The 21394-nt window shown below is 39.3% G+C and overlaps 1 protein-coding gene across 12 annotated transcripts in view; it reads right to left on the reverse strand.

Annotated features, from left to right (window-relative positions):
• HUWE1 (HECT, UBA and WWE domain containing E3 ubiquitin protein ligase 1) overlaps positions 1 to 21394 on the reverse strand; it is a 138858-nt gene that overhangs the window by 44391 nt on the left and 73073 nt on the right. For 11 of the 12 annotated variants that reach the window (XM_036840528.1, XM_036840526.1, XM_036840532.1 and 8 more), the window contains 16 exons: positions 19306 to 19551; positions 18017 to 18150; positions 17156 to 17250; positions 12460 to 12651; positions 10070 to 10286; positions 9532 to 9654; positions 8506 to 8743; positions 7881 to 8111; positions 6467 to 6589; positions 5912 to 6007; positions 5076 to 5345; positions 3683 to 3835; positions 2061 to 2188; positions 1754 to 1835; positions 904 to 1080; positions 265 to 424 (listed from right to left, as the gene is read on the reverse strand). In XM_036840528.1, the coding sequence (XP_036696423.1) occupies positions 265 to 424; positions 904 to 1080; positions 1754 to 1835; positions 2061 to 2188; positions 3683 to 3835; positions 5076 to 5345; positions 5912 to 6007; positions 6467 to 6589; positions 7881 to 8111; positions 8506 to 8743; positions 9532 to 9654; positions 10070 to 10286; positions 12460 to 12651; positions 17156 to 17250; positions 18017 to 18150; positions 19306 to 19551 (2665 nt within the window). The remainder of the gene's footprint in view (positions 1 to 264; positions 425 to 903; positions 1081 to 1753; positions 1836 to 2060; positions 2189 to 3682; positions 3836 to 5075; positions 5346 to 5911; positions 6008 to 6466; positions 6590 to 7880; positions 8112 to 8505; positions 8744 to 9531; positions 9655 to 10069; positions 10287 to 12459; positions 12652 to 17155; positions 17251 to 18016; positions 18151 to 19305; positions 19552 to 21394) is intronic. The other variant, XM_036840533.1, reaches the window with a different exon arrangement.

Genomic DNA, 21394 nt, shown 5'->3' on the forward strand with positions numbered 1-21394 from the left:
AGTTAACTTGACATTTCCTCCCACCCTCTCCCTCTTAAGTAACCAGTCAAACACTTGGGTCCTATTAAGAGAAACAGACCAAATACCAATTCAAAGACCAGATGAAAAGGCACATAAAGAGGAGGACTGTGTATCTTTAAGTCACCAAGCAATCTGATGGATAAGAAATCACTCATGATGAAATCTGGCCAGAATTTAAGCCATAAAGGCACACTAGCTTTGTGTAAGACACTCCTTGAAAGATTCAAAACTAAAAGTCCATACCATTGGCTTTATTTTCTTTACGTTTGATATCCATTTCTTTGCTTTCTTCCAATGTCTTCTCTAGTTCCTGTCCATTGCTGTTTTTAGAATTTTTATTCAGCCGTGGTACCCTCAGGAGTGTCAGCATCACCGGGCGCCGGTTCCCTGTTTCCTCATTAACCTAGGAATTCAAGCAGACAAAAACATCTCTACCGAAAAAAGAATTGTAAGGGGGGTGGGGGAGCTGGAACTCTGTAGCAAAATGCTGTAACAGGAAGGAACCTTGGCAATTTATCCCACCCCTATCATTTACAGAGAGAAAGCCTGAAGGTCCTCAGAAGGAAAGTGGCATACACGAGACCCTACAGCAAATTATAAACTTTCCAATAGAGCAGACTCCATCCCCCAACCACTCCCTAATCCTTGACTGAACACTTAAAATCATTTCTGGGTGGGACAGTATCAAATTGCCACAGATTCATGGCCTAACACATGGCTTTAAGAAGACTCAGTTCTCTGAAAACTATACCCCATTTAGTAGTGGTAATACTGTTCTTATAACACGTCAGGACTGCTGGTTCAGGAAGAAGCAAGTGGAAAGGCGTACTCAGCACCTTCCCCTCTTTTCAATCAAGTTTATGGCATTGAGTGAGCATGTACCTGCACCATTGTAGTGAACTGGACAGTGTATCTTCTTCGGCCTGCAGTGAAACGCACACTTGTCTCTCCAGATTTCCAGGCGGAATCAATAGTGCTATTGTTGCTTGCACTGTAACTACACCAACGTCCAGAGCGGTCATCAAACCAGCGCCAGTTGTTGTTGTTGGACTGTAGGTACTAAATACAAGAACACAAAGTTTCATTGTACTTCCTTACAAGGTTGATTGTTAGAAGAAATAGTAATTTCATCAGTGTTCATTGCTAAAGCTAACCCAGGAAAAAGAAATATATTGGACATTTAAAATGTTTTGCAAACCAAGAGAGAAGTTTTCATATACCTTAACCCTTGCATTCCTGAGCCTCTCCATATGCACAAAACACTCTATACCCTTATCCTGTGATGCTCTGCTTTCCTTTTGTTTCCAACTATTTTCCACAAAAGGTAAACATTTTAGATGTACTGGAACAAAACTTGTTTCTGGGAAGGTACTAAGATGATGTGGCGTATATAATTTTCGTATAAGGAGCACTTGCTTTTGGAGGAATCCTTGCACACACAGTCCTTCACATAAAAGAAGAGCCACTCCTCCTCTGGAGACAGAACACTTCTTTAACATTTACTTCCAGGGTAAGTTCTTAGACCCTTTAGCCAGCAGCTCCATAAAAAAAAAAAAAAAAATTTCTAACTCCCAATTCAAAAGAAAACTCTAGCTATCAAGATCCCTCAAGAGATTTATGCCTTGATCAGAGAGCTTTACATTTTTTTACCACTATCCCATATTCTCTTCTGGTCTATTCTTGCCTCAAGAAGCTGAGCTGTTCTGCTCACCACATACACCACATTACATACCTTAGTCATTTGGGCTCTCCTTTTTGAGGAGATGGCTGTCTTTTCATAGAAATCAATCAGAAGCAACACTGGGGTGATCCACCTATAACAGGAGAAATGATTTACTCTGGGCAAGCCAGAAACCTGCACAACATGGGAAAACTTATCTTGATTTCATCAGGTACCTCACAATTTTCAAACCACAAAAGGTATCCAAGATTTGTCCCATACGTGCCCCAGAAAGCTGCCTGATTCAAGCCCTAAGCTTGAGGGCCCAAATCCCCAGGGCAATAGAAATGAAAACAAGAGAGATTACAGGGTCACTCACTTTGGGGTCTGGACCTCCTTTTGTTCCTTGGCGGCCTGTAGGCAGGGCTGAACCACTTCCAAGAGTTTGATTAGGACATTAAGGATGCCACTAGATTCAACCACCCAAGCACAAGGTAGCTTCAACTCCTGATTGATTAATCAAAGGAAAAAAAATAAAACAAATACCAGCTTCTACTCAGTATCAAGGATTAGCATGGTATAGAACATAAGAGTGAATGCTAATAGAATTGGTTGAATTCAAATTGCATTTCCACCACTTACCAGCTGTGTGGTCCGAGATTAGTTACTTAAATTCTCTAGGCCTTGGTTTCCTCATGGGTCAAAGGGAATAATTTCTATCTCCAAGGTAATTGTGATACACTGTGCCAACATAGTGGCTGGTACATTAGTATGTGCTTAATATGGAAACTGTTACTAGTATCATTAATATCATTAAGACCTGTTACCTACGCTAGTTGAAAAGCTTCTGATTTACAGACAACCTTTATAATCTTCCAAGGAAGATGGAATAATTAAACACAGCAACATAGTTAATGGTTCCCCTTACAAGGGCTACATAAAGTGTTACTGATGTAACAGGAAATCACTGGAAGTAATTTAAATGGCCGACAATAGGTAGTTATTTAAACTAGGGGACCTCAAAAAGATGGAATAGTATATACATGACGTGGGAAAATATTTGTAATATAATACTGAGAGAAAAGAATACAAAACTTTCTAAATACTCTGATCCCAATTGTTTAAATGTACAAAAAAAAGACTAGAAGAAAAATATTAGCCTGTCATTTGTGATTTTTTTAAAAAGGGGGGCTCATGAGTGATTTCTTTGTAATGTTTTGGGGGACCCCCAGCATTCAGTACTTTGCAACATTTCCCACAAGTATCTATTCACAAGTGCTATATAATAAGAATCACCACTTTTATCACAAAGGAAAGCCCTGAGACTGTAGACACACAGACTGACACATATATTGGACTTAACTCCTGAGTTGCTACAAGGGTTTACTCCATTAAATCCAGGTTTTACCATTAAACATGATAAGCTAAGAATGAAGAATCACTTGCTCAAGGTTAGGTGCCTCCTAATTCCTATGATGGCTGGAACAAGAACATGTCCTGGCCAAAGCACGCTTTACCTCAAATAATCTGCTGACTGACCAGGTAGGAAAGAAGAGTCAGATTCTATCTGACACCTATTACCAAATTTCCACATCCTACCCCACTCTTTGGCTGCTAGTTAGTTTTCCTCAGAGAAGCCAAAAATATTCCACAACTTAACTGTAGTAGTCATTCTAAGTACCTTCTTATAATTACACCCCATTCCGCAATCCTCTAAGACCCAATTCAATTAACATTTGTTCTGAGAAGCCCTTCTCTCATTATCCAGAAGTGATGTATACTGCCCCCTCTGAACTCAGATAAAATTGTTTATGCCATTCATGTGGCATAGAATGCTGTATTTTGTACTTAATTGTGTGCATTACAGCCTATTAGAAGCTGTAGGCTATGAAATGCAGACATTTCCTTCATTTCTCTTTACCTTCTTCAATGTCTCAAATGGTAGGTGTTTGATGATTCTTTGATGAATGAATCACAAGGACCAAAAGGTCTAAATCTTACCTCAAAAAGCAGTGTTAAAAGCAAGATTCTAGTAGCCAAATTGGAGGCCTGGGGCAGGGTGGCCATCTGACTGATCCACTCTGACACAGTTTTTGTGTCACTTGTTGTCAGGGGAAGAGCGGCTTTGATCAATACATCAGCAGCTTCCCACACCTAGGAAAGCAGAAAAGTGGCCAAGTCAAAAACTGTAGATTGAGTATGATGAGGTATGTCAAAACATTCTCAACCTTATAAAATACTCCCTCCACCTCTAAATACATTCACTGAAGGAGAGAGGGTAAATATTAACATATTTACTATAGGGTGTCTGTATCAAAAGAAGATGTATGCTATTAAAGGAGCACCTCTAAAAAATTATTTTCTTAGGCTAGATTACAAGAAGTCTAAATTCTAAGTTAAAGAAAATGAATATTTTTAAAAATTTTCTGGTGCATATACAGAGTCAACCCCACAAAGGTTCTACCAACTTAAAATCTTTCACTACACCCGCCCCAGAATTATTATTAAAAACAGAAAACAAAAATCCCAGTTAGAAACATTGGTCTTGCTTTAGTATGCACGTTAAAAATTACTTGTAATGAATTTTATGTAATTGCTCTTGTCTATTAAGGTTTTAGTTTGCTTAAAATCACTTCCATAAGCTCTTAATATAGATTAAAAATAACTAAACATTGGTCATATCTTGTGGGGGGAAGAAAAAGGGTTTATTCAGTTTGCCTTTTACTCTTGTGATGTTTCCATACACTAAAGTTATGTTTACATACAACACTTACTTTCTTCCTCTGTCTCTAAACTTAAAAAAATATATAAAACAAGATTCCAATGATTTAAATACATAAATCATAAAAAAACAGTAAAGGAAATACAACCAAAATGCTAACTGGCTATGTGGGAATTTAGGGTAATTTATTTCTTATTCTACTTCAACAACTAGCATACATTAATTTCATAATGAGGAAAAACACTGCTTAAAAAACGACAAACAATAGGTCACAACTACTCATTCGGATGGGGACTCATCTGTCAAAATGGTTGTTGCATAGGAGGAGAGGGAAAAACATTTATTTAGGCCAGGGGGCCTAACTTGGCTCAAGAGTGAGAGACATTTTTGACATTTTAGATGAATCTAAGAAGAGACACCTAGAAAAAGAGAGCTTTGTTTTTTTCTTTCAAAGACATTTTTTTGTGTGTGAAGCAGTTAATTCATGTTTTGCAGGAAAACACTCAAGAAAGAGCTAGATTACTAGAGCTACAGAATTCAAAGAACGAATACATCCATATCAAATAAAATGCAAAAATACTCATTAAAAAAATAAAAAAAGAAATCAGGTTTTGATAGATGGCAGGAAAACCATTTTACATACTCCCCTCTTCTGGCCCCTGGAGAACTTACCTGATTGACTACTTGCTTCAGAATCATGTCTCGATAGTCTGCTCCATTACGTTTGATTGCTGTCATGATCAGATCACACACCCGGTACACTGTGTCTGGGAGCTCATCAAGAAGGTGAAAGCAGCCTGGCAACATGGTATCTGTGAAAGTGTGGAGTTCATCTTGCTCCAATGGATCAGCATCCTGGAACTTCTCTAGACATTTAGCCTCTTCCTCTTCCTGCTTTTCCCGAGCTTTCCGTTCCTCCTCCTCCTTCCGGCAAGCAACTTCCTGGAGGCAGGGAAGGAAGAAAGTGAGAAGACTCTAAAAATGTATCTGCCCTACCATATGAATATTCTCTACCTTCTCCTCAAGCAGGTGATACATTCGTTAGAGTGTGGCAATGAGTATGAGGGCAGCCACACAGGCTAAGGCAAGACAGGGGAAGGACACCTCCAATCCTCAAAGCACTGGCAACTTAGGTGCATCATCCTACATCACCCCCCACAAATATCATTTGTAGACATTGCCCTGCATTCTCTGCAGGTATGGTAAACTGAAGTAATTATTACCTAGATTCCTAGGTAATAAAGACAGCCAAGTTTGGCCTAATGGGTACTACCAAGGACATTTTGGGCCTCTTATTTGACAATAAATATTAATGCTTCATCTGTTTCACTTAAAGCTTCAGGTCAATGTAATGTAGATTAGTGATGGCAAGGTTGGGATGAATGAGTATTCACATGTCTTTGTTTAGACTTTATTTCGACCAATTACTCTGCAGTAGTAGCAGAATGTTCATAGAAATACTAAGATTAATGTGTCAGACCCTCTTGGAAGCCCCGTTTCCTAGTTACCTCAGGTGACTCTGCCCTTTGATCCATTGGGATATCCTGTCCCAGAGACATGGCAATTGCTCTCATCATCTGGTCCTCTTCGGACATACTCAGATCCTAAAGAGCAACAACAGAAAATCCAGCAACTATACACACTCCAAGGAACTACACACACAACTCATAAGGAACCAGACATCCTGTGCTCAAGCTTTAGAGAGGAAGAGAAGGGGCTCTGAATGCTGCTCTCTAGAGTCAAACCCAATTAGGCTTACCTGGTCACTTACGAGAACGAGAGGGAAAAATCACAATAAAATTAAATATAGGAAAGGAGCTTCAATGTGACCACCTATTTGGCATCTCACAAGAGAGCCTTCCTATTACTTTCTTATTATGCATAATTTAAGAGTTCCTCTGCAAAGTCCAGTAATTTCCATGACTAGGAGACAGAAAGCTTCTGCTCCTTATATTCTAGAGCTATGAGAGTTAGCATATAAAGAAAATATTGGCACGGAGAAGTAAAGCACATCAGCAGCCAAACCAATGCCCTGAAAGATTAGAGCCCCTGAGCCAACTCACCCGAACAACTCCTCCCATGATCGGGGGAGGGTGGGTTAGAAGGTACTCTGTGGCCTGCTCCATGGTGCTGGTGTTCAACAGGGCCTCCATAGCATGTTCCCTTGTGAAGCCCATGTCCATGAGCTACAAAAAGAAGGCAGGATCTCAGAACCATGGTAAAAGAGAAATCCAAATGCATTTTAAAAAGAAAGGAATCCTTTTAAGACGTAAACAAGTTTTCCTAACTTCATATGAACTGAGAACATTTATAAGGTTAAGGCAGTTAGATAACGTGAATGATCCTTTCTGCCTGGTGCCTCCATACCATTTACACAGAGCTACACATTGAGGCAAGGAGCCAAGGTGATTCTCAATTCCATCCTTTAAGAAAATTCACCTAGATGGTTATTATCATTAGGAAGATTATTCTAATTCAAAGATTGAGACTCACACACAGAAGCAAAACTTGGTCCCACTTTTCTTGAAGACAAACTGGCAACAGAACAAGAGCCTGAAAAATTGACCCAGGAAATCTACAACTAGGAAATAATCATGAGATGCACAGAAAAATTTGTAGAAAAAGAAACTATACATCACAGCTTTACAACATCAAATAATAAGAAAATCAACATATCCAGCAATAAAAGAATGATTAAGAAGTAAAAAAGACCCATTTTCTTAATGACAGCGGTATAAGCCTGCATACTGTATGATGTTACTATGTAAAAATTAGGCATAGAACTAAGTGATGAAAAAAAGGACATAATGACTATTTTGTGTGGTGATATTAAGAATGCCTTTAAAAAGTATTTCAGTATATTTCTAACTTTTCTTTAAGTGAGCACTTTTAACTATTATAATAAAAAAAAGTGGCATGTACATATAGAAGACATGTTTGAACAGGACTCTAGATATAAAGAGAACACACATACATACACACAAATTGCAAGAGGAGTACGCTAAATGCTGTTTGAGACTGAAATGTGAGGATCTAAGTGCATCCCCCCCGCCACTTCTAGCCTCCAATTTTTTAAAATTTAAAAATGAAAACAAAAGTTTTATAGGTGACTAAGGTTTCCGAAAGCTCTTGATGGAAAATAAATTTGGGCCACGATATTCCTTCTCTTCATAGACTAATGAGAAAGTAGCTGAGGACAGTTTGCCTCCAAAGAACATGGCAACCACAGCCTACTGAGAATACGTAAAAGACTTCCAATACTAAACAATATGCTTGGGAGGACACAAATCTTTTACCTATTAGGAGTACTGAAACTATTCTCCAGCTTTCTCAGGAGAAGAAAATAAAGAATAAGAGAGGGAACATATTTAAACCTATCCCCTAACAGGACCAGGCATTAAGAAACTTAGAAACCCCACGAGCAGTATACTCTCCGGTGCAAAGTCTTGGCCCTGGAGTGTGAGGTCAGAACCCCACCTGTTGTAGTTGTTGCTGGTTGACTTGAGGTTCCCGGCGGGAGCCACCTTCCTCTTGTCCTGTATCCTCTTCTCCTCGAGACCCCTCCTTCTCTTTGCTCAGTCTTTCTCGAATAACAGGTTCTCCTCGGAGGATGTGGCACAGGATGGCCAGCATGGACTCAGCCATTCGCCCACCATACACCTTCAAGGGTTTCCGGTTCCACAGGTTCTTGATGCAAGTAAAGGCTGCCTATAAGTCATTTGAAAAGCTGTGTGAAGATCATTTTGTTTCAATTCAAAACCCCAGGAAGAATAAGTCAAAGACTTATGAGACGGTCCTTCCACAATCAGTGCCAACAACAAAATCCTAGGCAGTACTGAGGTTGGGGGGAGCCCAAGGAAGTACAGAGAAGGGGCATTTAACCCAACCTGGAAGTACCAATCTGAAGTTTACAGTTCAAATGTTTACACCACAGAAAATTATCAAGTGATCTCTATCCCATTCTGCAAGGCAGCCCTATCTGGGAGTAGGATCCAGTGGTTCTCTACCAATTGAGTTGTTTCACTAAGAAGGACAAAACAGAGTGGGAGCTACCCAGTTGGCATGAGAAATTGCTCTTGGTTTTAGAATGCTGACTACTCACTTTCTGAGTTACCACAAGGAAGCGGAGGGCACTGAATTGTGGAAAGTTCTGAACACCTCCAGGCAATTTGGCAGGCAGTGAATGTGGAGATTCAAGCACCGTGGTGGGATTCACCATCTTCTCCACCAGCATTAGCCAGGCATCTAGGAATTCTCCTGTGCCATCAGGTAAGTCTGAATGTTCTAATCCCTCAGCAACAGGAACTTTGCCTCCCATGGACAGAGCCCAATTGAATGTTCTAAATTCAAATAAGAGAAAGTATAGAGATAGAATATTAGTATTTTAGATTGGTGATGGGGAGAGAAAGGGACACATTCAAAAGCTTCCCAATCCCTCCTCTTGGAGCTATTGCTTCCAGTCTATCCAACATTTATTAGCTTTACCCCCCACCCCCTTTTTTTTACTTGAAGTATAGCTGGTTTACAATGCTGTGTTAGTTTCTGGTATACAGCAATTCAATTATATATATATATATATATATATATATATATATAGTTCTTTTTCATTATAGGTAATTACAAGATGTTGAATACAGAGCTTTACCTTTTATTTGGGTTTTTATTCCAGCTTTATTGACATATTATTGACATATATTTGTTATACGCATATATGGCAAAATTACTACCACTTCTAGCTTTACTTTTAAAGCCAAAACAAACAAAAACCCTAAAGTGAAACTTAGCTAGCTTAGAATCTTCTGACCAAAAGAAGCAGGAAAATGATCATATTCAGAGAAAACAGCAGAAAAGGACAAGTCTATTAGAAAAATATGTACCAGACATTACAAGCCAAATGAAGAAAAACAGAGACCCTTACAAACATTCCTAGGACAGGCTGAATCCCACCCTCCAGGAAGATGGAGATAAATACAGTTAGTTCCTGAAACGTGAAAGGGTATACCCAATGGCTGTCCCTATGTATCCCACTGTCACAGGATAGGTGGCTTAGAAAGTTGTGGGCTGCTAAGGCACACAGAAAAGACAAAACTCCAAACAATGCTTCTCTGTAAAGCAACATGATCCTTACTCAAAAAGAGCATTGTGGCCTCCAGAGCAGAGAAATTTTTGCAGCATGAGGTGGTAGGGATACTTCCTCTCATCAAACAGCATTGGGGATGTAAAACCAACTGAACAGATGAAGAATGTCAGCCTGGAAGAGGGAAAAAGCAAAAAGTTAACCTTCTCTGAGGCAGACACAGAAGCAATGGGAAATTCAAGTAAAAGCCAAGAGTAAAATTTAACATTGCACTGAAGTGACTGATACACTGACTAGAGTGCAGGTGGGTGACTAGTTTGGATATTAAAATTTCTAAGGCAAAAAAGGGTGACAGTTCCCACCTACTAGTAAATACAAGGTTATTGGAATGCAGTTTGATTACAAATGCTTTTAAAATCTCTATATTTTAGACTAGGCAGAACCAAAACAAGTAGCTTAAACAGTATTTGGGGTACACATTTAAGAGTAAAACAAGGGACCTCCAAGTCCTCTAATTCAGTGGCTCACTCTGCATTCAAGTGGAGAAGGAACCAATTAGATTCTTTCTGCATCTCAAGCGGAACCTCACCTGAAGCGTGGAGTAGGCGTATATGGTGGAGGCTGCCAAGATAAGCCCTTTGTGAGGAGCTTAGTGAGAGCTGAGGCCGTTGATCGAGCAGCAGGTGTTGGTGCTGTGGTGGTGCTGGCAGCATGATGGCTCCTTCTCTGGCGGACAGGAGACCCCACACAAAGTTTAACAAGGAGTCCAAATAGCTCAGCCAGTGCTCTGCCTAATCTAGAGGAAGCTGGAACCCAAAAGTCAGAATAAGGCTGTACAGCATTTTCAGAATGGTTTCATTATAACAGACACATTACTGTTAATACATTTTAATGACTGACTACTCCCTCCCACTCAAACATTCTATGAAACACCTGGATTTGTCTCTACATATGATATCTGAAAAGGAAGCTCCGCAGGGAATAAATGCCTCTTTTGAAGGCAGGAGACTGAGAAGTATGTTGGCATTCAATATATAATAAATATGAAAGACAAACAAGATAAGCACTCACACTGTTAGGAGATATAAACTGAAACTACCTTTGTAGAAAGCAATACACAATATGAACTATTTAAGTAAATGATATATCTATGTATTGAATTATGGAGTCACTTAAAATGCCTACAGAGAACTTTAAAAATGGCAAAAATGCTAACAACTTAGACCAGAAAAGAACATCACATATATACTAGTATCGTCTCATCATAACATTAAATGTATGGTCCCCAAAGGAAAAAAGGTTGTTAGGAAAAGCATAAAAATTTAAAAAGTGGCCTTCTTAACACATTATATTTGGGTAATTTCCTTGCTTTTCTTAAAACATTTCTCTGTACTTTTTCTATAGTGAATATTTATTACTCCTAAAATCACAAATGAAAATGCTGTCACAACGTGTCTGAAATAAACATTATTTCATCATGATCCAGGTCTGAATCAAAGCACATCTCTTAATTATACACATGTACATATGAACCCACTGTAAAAAAAATAGGCTCTACTTGAGCTGGTACCACATATCGTACCCCAAAAGCTCAGTAAGCTCTGAGATATACAGCATAAGAAGAAAGGAACAGGTCTTTTCTTTTTCCCAATCCATCCAAATTAGGATCTCCCAATCCTAATGAGGGATCAGGCTACAGATACTCGCACTGCCTGGCTGGAGGTTGGGTGGGCCTAGACTCTGAAAGCCTAATGCATGTACACATTAAGTTTGTACTTTTCCACCACCGTTTTCAGGTGAATAGACAGCAAAGTGGCTCAAAGGTAGTCAGCAAGGATAAAAGAGAAAAACAAAAGGCCAGTAACCATAGAGAAACAGACATCAAAAGCATGGGCTGGGCCCACACAGAAACCTCAGAATGTTCCAAGGTCACAGAGGTCTAACAAAGAAAGGGGAGATAAACATTAGCATCTTCTTGGATGGTCAATTTTTCTTCAATTTGGGGAAAGCGGCAGTAGACTTTCAAATTAAAACAAAGGAGCAGAATTAAACAAATTAAAACAGAACATAAAATTCAAGGAGGTTTAAAATAACAAATGGAAACACCAAAGGCCATATTTTGCTTGCTTTTGGGCAGAGCCCCCAATTCCCAGGAGTTGTCTACATTTTCCTTCACATTAAGGTGTCAGAAAGTGGCAAATGTACAAAATTGGTAGAGGTACAGAACACAGAAAATAGGTTCCCCACTGATTTTACATTAAGGGGCAAAAGATGGCAAAGACAGATCAGTGCACATCTTTATTCACTGTTTTGGTTGCACCGCACAGCACGCGGAATCCTAGTTCCCCGACCAGGGATTGAACCCGCACCCCCCACAGTGGAAGTGCAGAGTCTCAACCACTGGACCGCCAGGGAAGTCCCCAGTGCACATCTTTAATGTGGTCTTGCATCATATTACTGTAGTCTCCAGAGCTGGCAAAGTAACTACTAAAATACAAATCAACTATGTCACTTGCCAGCTACACTTGAGGGACAGAGAAAGGAAAAGGAGACTGAGTGCAGTAGCCAGACAGGTAACAGGAAAGCAGGAGGGCTTAATATTAATACCACAAAAGCCAAGAAAAGAGTATTTTGAGAAGGAGGTGATAGGTCAACCATCATGCTGCGGAAAAGTGAGAAGTGGACTGAAAAGTATCCAATGGACTTAGCAACAAGGAGGTTACAGATACCTCGGTGAGACATTTCAGGGAAATGGTAGGAGCAGAGGTCATTTGCAGTAGTAGAAGAGTGAGCAGGAAGAAAAGGAGGGGTAGACTTGGCTTTCAGAAAGCGATTCTCTCATCTCTGTATCCCTAACAGTTAGTACAGAGCCTGTCACATGGCAGACACCTGAAAATGAGCCACCAAGTTTAAAACTTCCTTAAAGGAAACAATACAGCCATACCAGGCTCTAAAAGGGAGCAGAAGAAAGAGAATCACCTGACAATAACGGCTTGATTTGCTTGATTCTGGCAGCCATGGCAGGTGTGATTTTAGATTTGCCCTTAGAGTCTGAAGCAGTAGGTTCATCTGTCTCCATAGGAGCCAGCGTGTCACCATCAAGCCCAATGCCTTCCAACAAGCCCTGGGTAGAAGCATCCATACTTCCAGCAGTTCCATCCTGTTCCCCATCTGTAGACATAAGAGGGGAGCAATAAGACCATGTTGACCCAGCACTCACCTGGTTCCTTGTTCTGAAGAGTCCGAAGAAAGAGGTACCTACAGTGCTTGTTACTAAAATGTCCACAACTTTCTAAATCTGAAAAGAAAAAAACGCAAAACTGTACTTCTTTCCCTGGAGTCCTTCTAAGTAGCTAACACTGACATCTTCCAATGAGAGCATGTTAAAAGTCTTAACTTTCAAGGGCTACCTTGGAAGACTGTAGGCACACTGCATGACCCAGAAACTTCACATAAACTGCAGTGTGTGTGGTGACCCCATGCACTCAAGGCACATACCCCACTAGAATTTTAGAGCTCGTTAATAAACTCATTTGGACATCACAGATTACCACTAGAGAAATATATTTCCTAGAATTTAAGATTTTTGTATATGAATGTGAGATGAGTCTTTTGGGGGGGGGGGTGTGCTCTTGATCTAAGAATCAGCATTAGGCAAACTATAAAACACATCAAATTTTCTTTCTAATATTCTGGAAAAACTATGTGGAAATGGAGATACCTTTGTTAAATGTGAAAGAAACTGCTGGGGAAAAATATATCTAAATTGTTATGCAAGGCAATTCTTTGACTGCGAGTCTAATTTTGTTCTTGGTTTTTAGTAAATTATTTTATTCTTTCCTTGACTTAAAGTTGGTATATTTAAGACTGACAAAATTTGAGATTCTAACACTTGGTTTCGTCCATTTTCGTGTATATTTTATTAATTCTGTCCCCTTCCTCCACAATACAATAACTAGCTGTCATATAAAATCCTTATTTGTTGTTTCATAACTTATGTCTGCTTTATTAGTTCCTTATCATTTTCTCTATCTTTAGCAATCTCAATACAATTTTTAAGCATATCTTTTTTTTAAACATCTTTATTGGAGTATAATTGCTTTACAATGGTGTTAGTTTCTGCTTTATAACAAAGTGAATCAGTTATATATATACATATGTTCCCATATCTCTTCCCTCTTGCGTCTCCCTCCCTCCCACCCTCCCTATCCCACCCCTCTAGGTGGTCACAAACCACTAAGCTGATCGCCCTGTGCTATGCGGCTGCTTCCCACTAGCTATCTATTTTACGTTTGGTAGTGTATATATGTCCATGCCACTCTCTCACTTTGTCACAGCTTACCCTTCACCCTCCCCATATCCTCAAGTCCATTCTCTAGTAGGTCTGTGTCTTTATTCCCGTCTTACCCCTAGGTTCTTCATGACCTTTTTTTTTTCTTCTTAGATTCCATATATATGTGTTAGCATACAGTATATCTGATAGGTTTTTTAAAAAAAATATCTTTATTGGAGTATAATTGCTTTACAATGTTGTGTTAGTTTCTGCTGTATAACAAAGTGTATCAGCTATACATAAATATATATTCCCATATCTCTTCCCTCTTGCGTCTCCCTCCCACCTTCCCTCTCCCACCCCTCTAGGTGGACACAAAGCACCGAGCTGATCTCCCTGTGCTATGCGGCTGCTTCCCACTAGCTATCTATTTGGTAGTGCATATATGTCCATGCCGCTCTCTCAGTTCATCCCAGCTTACCCTTCCCCCTCCCTGTGTCCTCAAGTCCATTCTCTACGTCAGTGTCTTTATTCCTGTCCTGCCCCTAGGTTCTTCAGGACCATTTTTTTTTAAAGATTCTATATATATGTGTTAGCATACGGTATTTGTTTTGCTCTTTCTGACTTACTTCACTCTGTATGACAGTCTCTAGGTCCATCCACCTCACTACAAATAACTCAGTTTCATTTCTTTTTATGGCTGAGTAATATTCCATTGTATATATGTGCCACATCTTCTTTATCCATTCATCTGTCCATGGACACTTAGGTTGCTTCCATGTCCTGGCTATTGTAAATAGAGCTGCAATGAACATTGTGGTACATGACTCTTTTTTATTTTTTATTCTTTTTTTTTCATGACTCTTTCTGAATTATGGTTTTCTCAGGGTATATGCCCAGTAGTGGGATTGCTGGGTCGTATGGTAATTCTATGTTTAGTTTTTTTTTTTTTTTTTTAACTTTGGGTTTATTTATTTTATTTATTTATTTATTTATGGCTGTGTTGGGTCTTCGTTTCTGTGTGAGGGCTTTCTCTAGTTGTGGCAAGTGGGGGACACTCTTCATCGCTGTGCGCGGGTCTCTCATTATCGCGGCCTCTCTTGCTGCGGAGCACAGGCTCCAGACGCGCAGGCTCAGTAGTTGTGGCTCACGGGCCTAGTTGCTCCACGGCATGTGGGATCTTCCCAGACCAGGGCTCGAACCCGTGTCCCCTGCATTGGCAGGCAGACTCTCAACCACTGCGCCACCAGGGAAGCCCTATGTTTAGTTTTTTAAGGAACCTCCATACTGTTCTCCATAGTGGCTGTATCAATTTACATTCCCACCAACAGTGCAAGAGGGTTCCCTTTTCTCCACACCCTCTCCAGCATTTATTGTTTGTAGATTTTTTGAAGATGGCCATTCTGACTGGTGTGAGGTGATACATCATTGTAATTTTGATTTGCATTTCTCTAATGATTAATGAGCATTCTTTCATGTGTTTGTTGGCAATCTGTGTATCTTCTTTGGAGAAATGCCCATTTTTGGATTGGGTTGTTTTCTGGATATTGAGCTGCATGAGCTGCTTGTATATTTTGGAGATTAATCCTTTGTCAGTTGCTTCATTTGCAAATATTTTCTCCCATTCTGAGGGTTGTCTTTTCGTCTTGTTTATGGTTCTCCTTTGCTATGCAAAAGCTTTTAAGTTTCATTAGGTCCCATGTGTTTATTTTTGTTTTTATTTCTATTTCTCTAGGAGGTGGGTCAAAAAGGATCTTGCTGTAATTTATGTCATAGAGTGTTCTGCCTATGTTTTCCTCTAAGAGTTTTATAGTGTCTGGCCTTTCATTTAGGTCTTTAATCTATTTTGAGTTTATTTTTGTGTATGGTGTTCTAATTTCATTCTTCTCCATGTAGCTGTCCAGTTTTCCTAGCACCACTTATTGAAGAGACTGTCTTTTCTCCACTGTATATTCTTGCCTCCTTTATCAAAGATAAGGTGACCATATGTGCATGGGTTTATCTCTGTGATAGGTTTTTTTTTAAATTTTTTATTTATTATTTATTTATTATTTTTATCTTTGGCTGTGTTGGGTCTTTGTTTCTGTGTGAGGGCTTTCTCCAGTTGCGGCGAGTGGGGGCCACTCTTCATCGCGGTGCGCGGGCCTCTATCGCAGCCTCTCTTGTTGCGGAGCACAGGCTCCAGATGCTCAGGCTCAGTAGTTGTGGCTCATGGGCCCAGTTGCTCCACGGCATGTGGGATCTTCCCAGACCAGGGCTCGAACCCGTGTCCCCTGCATTGGCAGGCAGATTCTCAACCACTGCGCCACCAGGGAAGCCCCTCTGTGATAGGTTTTTATACACAGAATTATCTTCACTGTTTTCTTAATAGTTTATCAAATTCATTTTCGCCCTGATGCAGAGTATAGGAGAAGAAAACTTTCTAGAAAAGCTACTTCTGTTAATTTTTGGTTTGTTGCATTATGGTCAGAAGATTGTATTGGGTGGGCCAAAAGGTTCGTTCGTTTTTTTCCATAAGATGGCTCTAGTAGCACTTAGTTGTCTTTTAACTTCCTTCAAAACAATTTTGTTAGATTTTATGTGACAGCTGTCATATCAGCATGCATTTAAAAAAAGACTTATTAAAATTGGTGAATTTCTGTGTAGCCATTTTAATATTGAAGATGGGAGGGAAAAAAAGCAACATTTTCAGCATATTATGCTTTATTATTTCAAGAAAGGTAAAAACGCAACTGAAATGCACAAAACGATTTGTGCAGTGTATGGAGAAGGTGTTGTGACTGACTGAAAGTGTCAAAAGTGGTTTGCGAAGCCAGAGCCACTTAGAATAGTCATTTACCATTTTAACGTAAGAAATTAAGCTTCTGAAAAATAAGCATACAAAAAAAATTAAAGACCCACCATAATCTTTGTTACAGTAATTTCTAAGAATCAATCTTACATTCTCAAAAAACTACATACAAAGATGTTCAGTTTTCAAAATAGTACATTAGAAACAACAGGGAATGGTTAATTCATGGTACCTTTACATGGCACTTAATATTAAGTGAAAAGAGACCTGTAAAATATTATGTCTAAGATAATCACAACTATGTTAATAAAACATACCTTCAGGGAAAAAGATTAGCAGATACTTCCAAAATATTTTTTGTGGTATAAATATGGGTGATTCTTCTTTCTACTACATTTTCTAATTTTTATCATTGTGGGTATGTATTTTTTTAATAGAAAAAATAACTGAAAATAGTTTAATTTTAAAATAAATAATTAAAAATTAATGAACGGAAAAAACTGAAGACTACAGATGATAGACCTACTAAAATTTCACAATAGACCTATAAAGACAGAGACAGACAGAACTTAAGAGAATTAATGGCTAGGATTTTAGTTTCTTGGAGTTACCTGATCTTTTTCCGCCCTGGGTCGTACCTGCCTTCTCATCCTTTGGAACCAGTTTCTGCATGTCCGCCTGACCAAATTCACACCCAGATGGCAGGCTGCAAGAAGAGAAACAGTGAGCAAAAAAACCTCTGATAACTCATCTTTTTAATGTTGTGCTTGGTCTCTGACCTGCTTGGCTGACACTATCCCCCTCCTATAGCAGGTAAGTTAACCTAATAAAACATCTGCAATGATGGAATTCCTGAGGTCGTACTCAACAGGTTTCCAACTCAACTCTTTATATCTGGCTAACAACAGGACCAAACTGTAAACACCCACCATGCTGACACAGCATAATTGAGATATCAGGTTAAAGATGACACATTTGTAAGGAAGTCCTTTGGCTGATAAGTGGGAAGGACAATGCTATTGGTTAAATGTTGTGTCTCCTCAAAATTCAAATGTTGAAATCCTAATGTCTGATGAGACGGTATTAGTAGTAAGGCCTTTGGTAGGTGCTTAAGTCTTAAGAGTAGAACCCTCATGAATGGAACTAGTGCCTTACAAAAGAGGCTCCAGAGAGATTCCTAGTCCCTTTTGCCATGTGAGGATACAATGAGAAGTCTGCAATGTGGAAGACAGCCCTCACCCAACCATGCAGACTTCCAGCCTCCAGAATTCTGAGCAATAAATTTCTGTTGTTTATAAGGACCCAATCTGTGGATTTTGTTATAGCAGCCCGAATGAACTAAGACAGACAAGGAGGCCTCTGAACTCTTTACCTTTCTATCCTTGACCAAAGCAATACCCCAGGCTCACTAAGCTTAGTTTCTCTGTTAGGAAAGACAAAAGAGATAGTAAAAGAGATGACCATTTCCTTACCTGTTTGGGGTACACAGGGAGAGAAGGACAGTGCTTTCCCACACCAGGGAACAGTATAACTGGCTCAGCTTGCTCAGAACACTCAGACCCAACTGAGAGCCCCACTGGTTTACGGAGATGGAACGAATTTCACTCTGTAGCCAAAGTAAAACAGGTGATCTTTGGGATGCCCTCTGAACATTTATATTCAAAATCAACTTTCAGCTATTTACAAAGGATAAGGGATTTCTATTTTTCCTTCCTTACTATTCTCAGAGTTGTGTACTTCATCAAAATTTCCACACTTAAGAGATCATAGTTCCAGAAGGTATTCTCTTACAATATTTACAATCTGTCTCTAACATCCCTTCTCATTTCTTCTTTGTAAAATGAAAAACAGGAGTCATAGGCAACTCTGTTCTTCTTAAATGGAAGAAACAGTTTTATAGACACATTGACAGCTTCCTAATTTTTTTAGATGGTGAGGGGGCTTGTTATTTCCTGTTTATTTCTTTATTTCAATCAATCAAATCACTCCCTAAAGCTCTGCTATGTAATTTAATTATTTTCTAAATAGTTTATAACTGTGCTTTTCATTTATTTTGATCCAAAGAACACACTCCTAGCTCAACAGCATAAAACAGGGCTGCTAAAAATACGACACCAATAATCTTTAGACTTGATTACTTGACAACTAAAGGTAGCAAAACTGTGAGCACTCCAAAAACAAATAAACAAACCCCCCCACCCCCAAACTTCAACTTTCTGGAGCCATAAGAGGACCCTCACATGGAATGCAGACATAGGGTTTGATATTTAGGAAATCTTTAGTAATCTGTTAATCACCATTAACTTAAATGTTCTGTGGTCAAATTTCCTTCTTGCCATCTTATTATCAAGCCTACACGCATTTGTAGAAAGATTAGGAAGTAATACGGTCAGATGAGCACCCAGTTGAGGCTTGTCTGCTAAAAGGGGTGACTATACATCCCTAAGGCCTATATGGATGCTACAGATCTATTAATACCTGTATTTATCTCAACCTCTTTCACTCTCAAGAAGGTCCAGTTGACAAAACAAGTTATATGGTCACCCAACTTCCAATGAAAAAAATACTAAGGGGAAGTGAAACTAGACAGCAACTTGAAGCATAAACTTAAGTCATCCACCCAAAAGAACTCACCCTAAAACTGTTCTTTCAGCAGCTCGCCTAGGTAGAACTGCTTCTAAGTACACTAAGATGCCACGTATATGCCCTAGGTATTTTACCGACTTTAAACCAACATGTTCACACTTAACATAATTCTTACCTGTCCAACTCTACAAGTATGAACAAACATCATGATGTAGGCGTGGGCAGCAGTGAGCGCATGCAGTAGAGGTGTGGCTTGAGCTGAGAGGGTAGCATCAGCGACATTGCCAGCACAAGCCAGTTCTCGCAACAACACTGAGCCCCCAGGGGATTCTATTGGGCGGTGTAAGGGCTCCAAGGAGGAAAGAATGGAGTCCAACTGAAGGAGACCCTCCTGAAGGACTTTGGGTTCATGTGACAGTGTCTGAAATAAGAAGAATAATTAAAGCATTAATGTACAATGAACTTCATATGCATGTCTTAATAGTCATGATGAAAGAAGTGGAAGACAAGTCTCACAAATTTCAGACCTGGCCATGGTCTTGCACCTGGTAAATGGTGGAGCCAAAACATGAACGAAGGTATGACATACCTAAACGCCTTTTAGAGCAACACATTACTTCTCTTGAATGAGAGGCTTTCAAAGGTGGTAGGCCAATCAAATTTAAAAGATTGTGATAGCCAAACTGGACTACTGTTACAGCAAGGACTCCATGCTGTAAGATTAATTCCAAATTTTGCACAACAGGGAGCAATGTTAGGCAAGGTTCCAAAGCATGGAAATGAACCACTATTACAAACGTTTTTTTCTTACCACAATAAGAGAGACAATTCTAGGATAGGCATCAGCTAGGCATTTTCTTATTTTGGAGACAACTCAAGGATTATATGGCCCCTGCAATTTCTTTCTGAGTATGAAGAAAAATCTTGACAGTGAACACTATCACTTGCCATTCAAAGAAAGGAGAACTTATGTGCCTTTCCTACGGCTTTAAATAAATCTATCCACCCTCACACAGTATCTTACAGGTAGGATAAAGATGGAGCAGCCCTTTCCCCCCTCTCTCTCTCATAAATAGCACTTAATTAAATATTTGCAAAAAGAAAAGCAAAATAAAATATCAAATGCAGATGTCACAATTATGGATCTTTCCAAGTCCGCAAGAAATTGGATTTCTGATTTTTAGCAGAAATTACTTATCATTGCACAACTCAGCTAATAAATAAGCTTCACAGATTTAATCCAATTCCTATAAAAATCCCAATGGTTTTTTTTTTCAGAAACAGAAATATCTCTCTTAAAATTCGTACAGAATCTCTAGGGACCCCAAATAGATATAGCTATCTTAAAAGAGAACAAAGTTAGAGGTCTCACATCCCCAGATTTGCAAACTTACCACAAAGCTACAGTTATCAAAAGTGTAGTACTGGCATAAAGACAGACATCAACACCAACAGAACAGAGAGCCCCAAAATAAACCCTTGCATATATGGTCAAATGATTTGTGACAAGGTTGCCAAAACAAGGGTACAATAGAGAAAGGACAATCGTTTCAACAAACAGTGTTGGGAAAACTGGATACCCACATGCAAAAGAATGAAGCTGAACCTTACCTTACACCATACAAAAAATTAACTCAAAATAGATCAAAGACCTAAATATAAGAGCTAAAAGTATAAAACACTTAGAAAAAGCCATAGGATAAAAGCTGCATGACACCGGATTTGGCAGTGATTTCTTAGGTACGACACCAAAAGCACAGGCAATGAAAAGTAAAAAGCAAAAACTAAACAACAAAAAACCCCCACAAAAAACAAACTGGACTTCATCAAAATTAAAACCCTTTTTCACATCAAATGACACTACCAAGAGTGAAAAGCAACTCATGGAATGGGAGAAAATAATCTGCAAATCATTTATCTGATAAGGGATTAATATCCAAAATATATTAAGGATTCTTACAACTCAACAACAAAAATAGACAACCCTATTAAAAAATGGGCTCTCCCTTTTCCTCAGAAGCTCTAGGCTGATGAGAGAAGGAAAGCATCAGGCAATTGAGGGGAAAAAAAAGTGCCAGGCTATCTAGAGAAAATGTGAAGAGACGCTCCAGGCCAATGAGAAGAATTAGGCAAGAAACACACAGATGTGCCAGCCTTCTGAGAAGCACCAGCCAGCAATACCTTATTTCTTTGAACTTGGAGGAACGGCTTCATCTCTACCCTTCTACCTCAAAGGGAATCTATGCCAAAATGCTCCAGTGAAT

The sequence above is a fragment of the Balaenoptera musculus genome, chromosome X (assembly GCF_009873245.2).
Source record: "Balaenoptera musculus isolate JJ_BM4_2016_0621 chromosome X, mBalMus1.pri.v3, whole genome shotgun sequence".
NCBI classification, from domain to species: domain Eukaryota; kingdom Metazoa; phylum Chordata; class Mammalia; order Artiodactyla; family Balaenopteridae; genus Balaenoptera; species Balaenoptera musculus.